Consider the following 12,035-nt stretch of genomic DNA (forward strand, 5'->3'; position numbering starts at 1 on the left):
TGCTTGCCTTCTTTTGGGGGGGTTGGAGGGAAAAGGGAAGAAAAAGTACTAAAACATTGTCAAATTTCATCATTCTCATGACAATTTTCCTACAAATGGTCTCTGGGCCCATTACTGACTTGGAAAGGTCAATGTTATAAGAATTTAAAAATTCATCCCGTTCATTTGTGAGCAGGCCCCTATATCTAACCATCTCTGGAAAGCTTCCCTTTCCTTGGCACAGCCACTTTTCCCACACAAAGTTCACAAATCTCTCAGACTCCATAACAGATCATTTACAGGATCGCAGCTGTAGTGTATGTACTTAGTTACACTCCACAATGTCTTAAGAGAGAACTTCCTTCTGCCATCAAATGGCTGAATAATAGGAAATGTACTGAGTCACTGTAGTTAAACCTAGATAATAACATCAGCCACAACTCATGCGTTTCTGTCAGAAAGTGCTGATTTGTTGGAAATTATTCAGAGGAGAAATCTAATGAAAATTAATCTTTCAAGGGAACAAGCGGGACAGAAACAGCTCGCTGGTCTACTTCCCCAGCTATTCTGCTGCAGACTAAGAAGGGCTGTCAGGCCTTTGAGGGCTGGACCGAGGTGGTACGGGAAACGCACTGAAGTGTATCTGAGATCCTGGTGTCCCTATTGCTGCACCTTCTCTTCCTTTTGGATGTATGGGGTTTCTCCCCCTGCTCAAAGCCAGCTGCCAAGTTTAGTGCATGCCCAAGTCTTGCTTCCACACAGGCCTTGATGAGTTCGATTAGCAGATGCCAGCAAGACTTAGAAATGGCACCCTTAAAACTTCAGTGTTCTTGTGAGGTTTGACCTTCAGTATTAGGTTCATAACCTCCTGGATGATCAACAACTCAATACTCTCAAACTACTGGGGAAGATACTGCATATCAAAACATTTTCCTGTTGCAGGAATTTCTGTTGTTTCTACAAGTAAAATTGCAGACTCCCTGCTCTGTGAGAAAAATTTAGGGATTTTGCTCAAGATTTTAAATACACTTTTTAATCCATGTATTTCTTTGAAACTCTCACGTTATCTTTGGTATTTCTGTTACCCCTTCTGCTAGTATATTTATCTTCCTGAAGTGTCTCACTGTAGAAAAGATAAACTTAACACACATCTTATCACAAGTGCACTAATAAGAGCAACCTGTATCTTGAATGTGTACTTGAATGTGTACTACTACCTCATTCATGAAAAAGCAGTATTATTTGATCTATTTTGCAGACTGATTCTGCACAAAGACATAAGCACTGCCTTAATGAACCACTTGCCTATATAAAGCTGTGCATACACTCAAATCATTGCAGGACCAGTGACTTCATTTCACTGTTCATTAAGGAACATATTTTTTGCCATTTCATGCATTTTTAAAAAGCTCTCTAATGAGTTTACAGTAATAAGCATTAATATTTCTTTTAACATCTTTCCATTAGCTGTGTCAAACTGAAAATCTTATCATCTGTCATGTTCCACCTTTTCTTTCGCATTGAAGATCTTATAATTAACAAATACACTGCTGATGTTGCACAAAGATTGAAGTTGTACAGGGGTGTGTGGTTCTGCCTTTGTGGTGCTCAGTCTTCAATCTGACCTTAGAGTGATGAAGTTGTGTCAATGATACTGTATAAAGTATTATATTTGGGTAGTGTGTGTGTGTATATGTGTGTGTATATATATATATATGCTACAGTGTATTTTCTATATACTATATATATAAACACTATGTATCTATTAAGCTTATTTTTTATAATACATGTATTCTGCAAAGTACTACTCTAGCTTAGGAGAAGGTGAGGGGGAGTCAACAGCTTGCTGCTGCCCTTTTTCTCCCTTAGGTTTACCATGGAAAACACCTGCCCTTGTGCAATCAGTTATTTTTCTAGCAGAGATTTCTCTTGTCAGGTTTAAGTATTGCATGGTCTACGCTGGAACACATTCTGACACAAGACGCTTGCAATCTCGGGCCTCCTTAAACTTTTTAACATCATTTTCAGTCCTTTTTTCTTTAGAGATGTCTTAACATTCAAGTTAGTTTACTGCACTTTTTTCTTACAGCGGGTTGCTGTCTTGCAGCTTGCTAGCCACCTGCTCACATTTTGGGAAAAGTTTGCTATGGAGAGCACAAGAAATGCTGAAACAAGGCGAGTGCAGGAGCGGGGAGCTGCACCTCACAGGGGCACAGGTTACGGAGCGATGCCAGCCAGGCGGGACCACAGCCCGTGGCTCCTGCTCCGCGTCCGCTTGGAGCCCCGCAGCGCCCCATGCAGCACCGCGGCCAGGCCCAGGCCCTACTCTGGCCAAGCAGGCAGGAGCATGAGTGACTTAGAGTGGAGAAAGGAGAGCCCGTCTGCTCTGGATGAACACAGAAAATGCCCAGCATTTTGCTTTAAGCTTAACAGCACGCTACGGTTGAGCAGAGAATGGGATGCCGCAGATGAAAGTGCTTTGAGAGGCGAGGGAGAACAGATAAGGGGTCTTTTTATCGTTACGCTATTCCCTCCAGGTTGGTATTTTCTTGTCATCCTTAGCAACCTGCAGCGCACAGAGGAGCTCACTTGTGCAGAGCCAGCGCGCTCTCTAAGCTTCCCGAACGGGACTGGGCAGCTAGAAGCTACGTGTTCCCTTTCACATCTTTCTGGTTTTCTGTTCAGTCTATGGTAAAACACACTGCCCTCTCCTCTTTCCTGCACAGGAAGATTACTTGTTTTAAGAAGAGTTAACTATTCACAGATGTTAAAATCAGAAGTTAGACAGGCTTTGGCAATTTATGCTACCAAAGAAAAATGGGTAATTCTAACTTTTCAATGTCTGTTACACAGCTGATGATTTTTCTGGCAATCTGTGACTTCTTTTTTTCTCTCTGTATTTGAACTGCTTTTTAATTCAAGTTAAATACCTAAGACAATTAGAGTAACAGTGCAGTACTGTATAATCAGTTACTGTATAAATACAAGTAACTTCCTTGCTTTTGACAAGCATGGTGATAGCATTGCAAAGCAACATCCCTGACTGCAAGGAAACGTGATCTGTCCTGTCACTCTGATGGATTGTCACTGTCAGCTATGAAGGGGGGGGGGCATCCTTTTATCTGCATAATGGTACATAGGAGCACATTCATTGCTTATTATTTATATCCAGTCGGGCTAGTTTGTCTTCTAGTCCAACCCCTCCAGGATATTACAGAAGCCAACAGGGGCAATGACGGCATGGCACCTTGCCCCGGGGCACTATAGGTGCTTGCTGTCCTGCGCTGCCCCAGCTGCGGCCGTCGGTGGGTGCAAAGCTGGATGCCTCTCTGGAGGCCAGACGAGGTCCCTCAGGCACGCACCTCCGTGCTCTCCCCAAAGTGGACTGTTACGGGTGCTGCTGTACTTCCTACCGAGGAGGCGAGGGCATCTGGGGGGACACCAGCTCTGAACTGCAGTACAGAGAGCTGCCTTCGCCCTCCCTCCAGCCAAGCGGGAGCTGCTGAGCGGCAGGGGACCTCTCCCCATGCTCGGCCAGGCAGCGCAAAGCCAGACACGAGAGGCGAACAGCGGGGAACGGGGGAAGGTCTCACCACTGGATTTTGGCCCTCTTGGGTCTATCAGGCAGGCTTATTGAAGAGGTAACCACAATGGGCTGAGACATGATGTCCTTATCCAAGGCGGATGAAACAAGGAACAGGCTGACTTACGCAAATAAGAAGAAATCATGAGGTTTGCTTTATCTGGGGAAAACCCAAAGTTGTGATGACTATTTTTTTTAAAATATATATTCTGCAACCCCCTTTGTCCACAGATGGCAACTGGATTCTGAAATCACTTTTCTTAAAAATTTTTTTTCACGGTGCTGATTTATTAGCATGTTCTCCAGGAAAATGTCACTGACATTCAAAACTCAGATCTGTCTGCTACATGACTTCCATTACGGACCATACTCAGCTTTTACTCATGCCAGTTTAAATCACTAGCAATTCTGCTAGCTTCAGAGCATTTTTGATTTACATGGGTGTAAACTGCAAAAACACTTAGCCTTTCAAGTAATTTATTTTCCTTTTCTTTTTCTTTGCAGCTCCATATAAACCCCAGCATTTTTTCTGGTTTCCAGTAGAATGATATGTGTGAGGAAAATAACACTCTTGTGTTATTGTGTGAGAAAAAAAACACACAGCAAACACCAACCTGAATTTCTTTTCTCTTATGTGTCTCATTAAAATACTTCTTTACATTTACATTCTTCCTACAAAGGTTCTGTGACATCTTTATTTAAAAGAAGTGATAACAGAATTCATTAAAATAAATTTTAAAAAGCATTTTGCATATTCTCACTGGAAATGTGATGCCATCTGATTTGAAAATTAGTATTCTTGAGTGTTTCTAAGACATACATGTATGTGCAATATCAACACTGAAGAAGATTTAATTAACACAGTATAATTTTGTTACGTGTTACATGTATCTTTTGTGACCTGATATGCATTGTTCACACTGTAATATACCTTGCTGTAAAAATAAACAATTATTAAACATGTGGATTCATGCAGAAAAGATATAAACATGTAAGCAAGTAAGGTCTTACTTGAAAATAATCCTTTGCGCTTCCAGTTACTTGGACTGAAGTCTTTTGATCTCAGACCGAGTCATGAGCTAAAGTCACTTCAGGGAGGTTTTTTGGTATAAAATTGCCATAATATAAAGGTCAGTGTTTTTCATGTTAACGAGTGAAGCAAGGTTATTTACTACTCAATTTACAAGCTTAAAGTGCATTCTGCACTGTTTACCCGTTGAGAGAAATGGAGAGAAAAAGAGACAACCCTAGTTTTCTGAAGAAATAGCCTGCAACTAGGGACTCCCTAACAATTGCATGCCTGCAACTAGGGACTACCTAACAACTGCACTAATACAACATTTAAACAAACATCAGGGCTTAAGCTGCTCAAAGCTTATTAGATAATTAGGATGATTGTCGCTTAGGACTTAAGCTGCTGAGAGGTGCTGAGCAAAGTGCTTAGGTCCTCAAGTGAATAGTCCATAAAAAAGTACAGCCTTGAATTTAAATGCATACTCTGATACAGAAGTGTGAAGATGCCAGATCCTTAAAGATCAAGTCAAATGGAGACTTGGTAATCTCAGTCCAGAAAATTTTGGTTTTGTAAAAACATTCTTTTAAATTATTTGTTGCTCATTGAGACTAAGTAAATTCCACTCATTTCTCCATGATATTGGCCATTTAATGAGGCAGAACAGCATTTTATTATTCCCCTCTGATGAATATACAAGCACCAAAAAGCAAAGCTGAACAGTGAAACAAATAGTAAACTACTTCCAATCCTCTTATTTCTGTACTTTCTTGGCAGATTGCTATAACTCATTTTAGCTTAACAGCCACAGACTCAAGAAAGATTTCTCTTTAAACTCTGGAGATGGTAACACTGAATCAACTAACAGAAGACATAAATTTTACCTAAACATGGAGAAAACAAAAGGAGAACTTCTCAAATAATACACTGGCTATCAACTAATTTTTTCAGGCCTTTTTGCACTGAGTCTGAATACTATTTTAGGAGGACAATGTCCCCCCATTCAATCCAAATCCATGTAGTACAGGGTGTCATGAAACTCCGCAAGCTGAATTAACCCCTTCTCCAAACTCCTTCCCTGAAATTCTTGAATAGTTGCTGTGGTTAAACTGGAATGCATTTGGAAATGTTTGAATTGAAGTCCATCCTTTCAGATGAACTTGCAGAGTGGATCTGTGCTCTGTGGTTTACTGAAATTAAATCTAAAAGTACTGCAAAATACACTTGCTTTCAAAAGTTAGAGAGGTGATTCTGGGATCCTTCCTCTCAATAACAGTTCCACTTAACTCAATAACCTTATCTGCATAAGACGGACACAATGTTTTATCTAAATCACTTACCACAAGCTGTAACCTTCACAGAGATCAATATATTTTTAGATATTCCAGGAAATCAGAATGTATGGATCTGAAATCTATGAAATCATCTATTAGGTTTTCAAATATCTTGTTTTAAGTAATATTGCCCAGCATCACTTCATTAATAGGCTTAAATGATTGGTGATTTTTTTTGTAAAAACAGTTAGACCAGATACAAAAGACCCTGGCGGTCCCTTCCAGCCCTATATAAAGAAAAGACAACACTGGAGTTACAAGAGGCTTGCTGCTGTAAAGGATCAGCATCTCACTAATTTGTTCTGTAAGTCCTTGAATATGTGTCATTTTATGTCCCCATAAATTTTTCAGGTACAGTGCTAATATTAATTATTGATTGGATATAGAATTGTCTACTCCCATTGCATGCAATTAATAATGCATGTCATGCCGTGAGATAATAAATACATGTTCTTTGAAAGTGATTTAGTATGCATCAGATGCTTTTACTTTCCATTATCATGAACTGAGTTATATTTTTTTTTAATTGTTTTCATTATATTTTTTGAGGGGGAAAAAAGGAATTTCATACCTTAGGGCTGTACTCAATTCAGGTGGGAAAAAGAAAGACAGGCAACACTTACGAGAAAGTTTGCATAGCTTATGGCTCTTCCACAGATCTGATGTACCCTTTGCCTAGATAAAGCCTTACCCGGAAGAGTGCCAGGCCTCCCCATCTCTATAGGAGCATATACCATCTGGCAGAAGCACACAGAATCACAAAGTGGCTGAGGTTGGAAGGGATCTCTGGAGATCATCTAGTCCAAAGCCCCTGCTCAAGCAGGGTCACCTGGACCATGTTGCCCAGGATCGCGTCCAGGCGGGTTTCGAGTATCTCCAGAGAAGGAGACTCCACAGCCTCTCTGGGCAACCTGTTCCAGTGCTCTGTCACCCTCACAGGAAAGAAGTTCTTCCTCATGTTCAGATGGAACTGCCTGTGTTTCAGTTTGTGCCCGTTGCCTCTTGTCCTGTCAGTGGGCACCACTGAAAATAGTCTGGCCCCATCCTCTTGACACTCTCCCTTTAGATATTTGTATACATTGGTAAGATCCCCTCTCAGTCTTCTCTTCTCCAGGCTAAACAGGCCCAGCTCCCTCAGCCTTTCCTCATAAGAGAGATGCTCCAGCCATCATGATTTGGGGCTTAGTCCAGCCCCTAATCATCTTCGTAGCCCTCCACTGGACTCTCTCCAGTAGTGCCATGTCTCTCCTGTACTGGGGAGCCCAGAACTGGACACAGTACTCCAGATGCGGCCTCCCCAGACCAGAGTAGAGGGGGAGGATCACCTCCCTTAACCTGCTGGCAACACTCTTCCTAATGCACCCCCAGATGCCATTGGCCTTCTTGGCCACAAGGGCACATTGCTGGCTCATGGTCAACTTGGTGTCCACCAGGATTCCCAGGTCCTTCTCTGCACAGCTGCTTTCCAGCAGGCCTACCCCCAACCTGTACTGGTGCCTGGGGTTGTTCCTCCCTAGGTGAAGGACTTTGCAGTTGCCTTTGTTGAACTTCATGAGGTTCCTCTCCGCCCAACTCTCCAGCCTGTCCAGGTCTCTCTGAATGGCAGCACAGCCCTCTGGTGTATCAGCCACTCCTCCCAGTTTTGTATCATCAGCAAACTTGCTGAGGGTGCACTCTGTACCTTCATCCAGGTCACTGATGAATAAGTTGAACAGTCCTGAACCCAATATTGGCCCCTGGGGACACCGCTAGCTACAGGCCTCCAACTAGACTTTGCACCACTGAGCACAACCCTCTGAGCTCTGCCTTTCAGCCAGTTCTCAATCCACCTCACTGTCCACTCATCTGACCCACACTTCCTGAGCTTACCTATGAGCATGTTATGAGAGACAGTGTCAAAAACCTTACTGAAGGCAAGGCCTTCAGTAGTGGACAACATCCACTATTCCCCCCTCATTCACCCAGGCAGTCATTCCATCACAGAAGGCTATCGGGTTGGTTAAGCATGATTTCCCCTTGGTGAATCCATGCTGACTACTCCTGATCACCTTCTTTTCCTCTGCATGCTTAGAGATGACATCCAGGACAAGCTGTTCCATCACGTTTGCAGGAATGGAGGGGAGGCTGACTGGCCTGTAGTTTTCTGGGTCCTCCCTCTTGCCCCTTCTGAAGACTGGAGTGACACTGGCTTTCTTCAAGGACTTGGCAGGACTTGGCTAAGGTGGGATTGTGGACAGTAGAGTGGGTGGGAGCAGAAACACAAACACAGGCTAGAGAACCAGGAACCACATACCTTACAAGTCCCTTGACAGCTCTGACTGTAAGAACATGGTCCAAAACAGTCCAGTTGATCTGAATGGGAGCTGGGGCTGTTTTCAATAGCACAGGAATCTCAGCTATTAGGTTGACATTTGAATGAGTATAACTCTGGCCCATGGGCCTCAATAACAAAACTCTCATTGATTTCAATTAGAGGGGGCCTGGGTCTATTTACTGTAAGTGAGTCAATTCTCAGAAAAATAATTAATTCCTTGTCGTGTCTCATGTGTATTGATTTTTGTAATTACTATGAAATGGGAGGAAAGAGGGGAGGGGGAGGAAACGCACTTGATTTATGTTTAATTTGACGCGCAATCTGCCAAGAACAAAGAAACCAAGACGCAACAACCATGTCCATCCTCAACGTACTCAGTTGTGCTTAGTTAGGGACTGCCAGACACGCTGGAGTGGAAAATCTAAAATCACATACTGCTCACATGTACAGGATTCAGTACTGAGGTGCAAAGAGCTGTTTCTATAGCAGCCTTCAGAGTATGTGGAAGAGATGCTCAAGGGAAAGCAGATAAGGACAGGACAAGCTTAATGTGTATTGAGAACTAAGGGAAGAGGACAAAGAAGTAGAATGGGGGAGAAAAAAACACAAGCTGTTGCTGATAATAAATCTGCAAAAAGATAATTAAAAAAACCAAAGAAAACAAAGGAGAAAAGAAAATACATATGGGCTTGTTTCGTAATGATGCTGTTAGGAAAAAGACAGCAGCATGAGAGCATTTAAACTTTGTTTCCTCTGTACTCTCTCTAAAATGGCACTCGAGCTAGAAATTTCTTGACATATGGTCAGTCAGTCTTTGACTTCTGGTGAGGTGAGAATTTTCTTCGTGAAGGTGAGATTTTCCTTTTCCAAACATGGTTGTGGGAGTGGTTGGCCTGTTTCCATACACACAGGGATTTGATGATTTCTAGTTTCTACAGCATCAGAGATTAGTTTGCAATGAAGGTATCCTCATTACACTGGCAGATACAGTATGAAATTTTGGGCCCATTAAAGTCAGTGCCTGCATTGACTTCAGTGGGATCGCAACAGGCTGAATAATTGTTTCCAACCTTATTCCTAACAGCATCAGTTCAGGAAGTAAAACTCTTCTACTTGTTACATGAGAGAAAGGCATCTTTTATATGAGAGTCCTGCAAATGAAAGCTGAAACACAGTCTCACATCTAAACATTATAAAGAAATTATATATGTGAGGGAAATGCAGAGTTTGAGGGTGTAAATCAGTTCTGCGTTAAGTACCTCCATCTAGACACAGGATATCTTAAAACAAAACAAAAAGCAAGCCCTCTGCCTTCAACACATAGAACTAATTTGCATGGAGATTGTGCAGTTTTTAAAAGTTGTTGTCTAACATGTTCAGCACCCTAAGGCAAATAATCCTCTGGTGACCTACCCACTCCGCAACAAAGGAAGCTGCAAACTCACACTTCATAAAATAACAACCTCATTGCTATGGTAGCCTGTTGTCAATGCCGTGTGAAGCAATGTTCTTCCTGGCTATGACAGAGCTCTGTACACAGAGTCATAACACAACAAATTGTAAGTCACTGAAAAATAGCCAAATTACAGTGATGATTAATGACGGCACATCTGTCTCCAGTGGAATTACTGCTGAGAATATGAAAACAGGAATTCTTTCCCTCTTAATATATTAACATTTTTGTTTAGGGGTTGAGTTGATCCCACCAGGAAACCCTTTTGACATAGCTAGCATGAATTTCAGCGGGAGTTAGGATACTGAAGCATGAGAGGCCAGCCCATTAGAAAAGTTATCCTTAGAAAGGCTGATATTTGCTTTAAATACATTGGTTCTTCTCAACTGGGAAGATATTTGATCTATTTTATATCATATGGCCTGTCACTAAGGAAGCTTATGAAGCAAATATGAATATGAAATATGAAGCAAAAAATAAAAAGAGATTTAGTAAAATGAGTAGTTATGTTTTGCCTAAACCCTCTCATGCCAGTAAGAGGCACATACCATCATATATTCAGCAAAGTGTGTGCATTTCAGCACGTGGGAAAGGAAAGAAAGCAGTCAGCCCCTGTGAGGCATGATACTGCAGAGGATTTTTTCAGGAGAAATGGAGAGCACTGCCTACGGAGCGCTGATGACTGCAGCACTTCAACTGACGGCCAGATGCAGGGGCAGTCCAGGGATCTGCAATTGCTTAGTGCCATGACCCAACTTTTGGCATGGGGACAGCTGAGGGAAGAGTCTAATGCTACCAATCCAGCACAGTCTTTCAAAATGCAACCCAAATACTTAGTGACAACTTTTCAGTACAGATCTGCTACTTATCAATGAATCAACAAATTAAAAAAAATCAAAAAAAGGATACAGACACAAAGAAATAATCAAGTGTCCAAGTATTTGTGAAAAACTGATATTAGAAGTACTGATTGATTATTCTTTGAACTACATTCAACATTTAAACTCAATTTTTTTAAATTCACATGCCTGAGAAGCTCATGACCCTAAAACATGAAATTAAAAACATATTTTGAACTTTTTTTTGACCCACATGCCCAGAACATTGAAAAGTTCTGACTTATTTATAAAATGAGTATTAAAATCAGAGTAGAAAATTAGAAAAATCAAATATTTTTCTTTTTCTAAACTATTGCAAACTGCTAGCTATTCAGACGTTAGCCTAACTTATTCTCTTGATATTTCACAGAAATGAGATGACAACACTGATTAGCTGACACCAATATTAAAATTCCAGCTCTAATGCAAGCAGGGAAACATTAGGACTGTGGACGCAGACAAGAAATTAAAAGTGAAGCCTAGAACACATATTTGAGCTAGTGCAGAAAAAATGAAAGCAGAGATGACACAAAGGGCTGTGGAGAATCATACTTCGATATGAACTCTGATGAAAACATGCCTCTGTACAACAGTCTGATTATACAGTTACGGAGGTTTTCCCACAGAAAAATCATATCCAAATGATGAATTCTGAACTTCCTCCACTGAAGTCAATGGCAAAACTACCACTAGCTTCACTAGGAGCAAGATTCAGCCCACGGTCTTTAGAATCGAAAAGTGTTTGTGTTTCGGAAGATTGCACATAGATGCAGTGCACAAAATCAAATACAGGAAATCCAGCTTGTAATATATATTATTAAGCACTAATATTATGAAAATTGCTCATTGTTTTCCACAAAAATATATCCTCATCAATTATCATAAATATCTGAGGCAAGCATGCTAAAAAGATATCTCTTTTTCTTTTCAATGTAAACTGTGTTTTGTTTTTGTACAGCTAAGGCATCTCAGAGTGAAGGGCACACTCTGCTGGTCAGAAGCACCATTTACACTGAAGGCTTTTTAACAATATGCTGGAAGTACTAAAAAATAAACCACTTATGTGGTACCTGGACTTGAAGTAGTACTCCTTACTAGGTTGCTACTTGATCTGTCTTTCATCCTGATCACTAGAAAAAATAGCTACGATTTGTGTATGGACTGTCATGTTTAAACATCAGCCTACCTGATGCACAGAACACTTTCTTTTCTGAAGAACATTTTTAAGCAGTATAATATTGTTCAAAACTCTTTACCTTGGGTTTTTCATCCAGTATTTGTTGACGAATCTCCTTGTGTTTTTCTACAAGTTTCTCCTGTCTTTTACTTTGAGCATCTTCTAGCTGTAAGAAAATACCAGAGTCCTGTTTCAGGTATTGCACATCCTCCCTTTCCCACCCCCAATTCCCCCTAAGTTTTTAATCCACCAAAATTAAAATGTTAGCATCAAACCATGGCTATTTCTAATATAAGCTGACACAC

General features: G+C 41.1%; 1 protein-coding gene across 3 annotated transcripts in view; it reads right to left on the reverse strand.

Annotated features, from left to right (window-relative positions):
* PLCB1 (phospholipase C beta 1) overlaps positions 1-12,035 on the reverse strand; it is a 436,237-nt gene that overhangs the window by 59,962 nt on the left and 364,240 nt on the right. For all 3 annotated transcript variants that reach the window (XM_026094675.2, XM_026094677.2, XM_026094678.2), the window contains exon 31: positions 11,810-11,896. In XM_026094675.2, the coding sequence (XP_025950460.1) occupies positions 11,810-11,896 (87 nt within the window). The remainder of the gene's footprint in view (positions 1-11,809; positions 11,897-12,035) is intronic.

Source organism: Dromaius novaehollandiae, chromosome 3, assembly GCF_036370855.1.
Source record: "Dromaius novaehollandiae isolate bDroNov1 chromosome 3, bDroNov1.hap1, whole genome shotgun sequence".
In the NCBI taxonomy this organism is placed as follows: Eukaryota; Metazoa; Chordata; class Aves; order Casuariiformes; family Dromaiidae; genus Dromaius; species Dromaius novaehollandiae.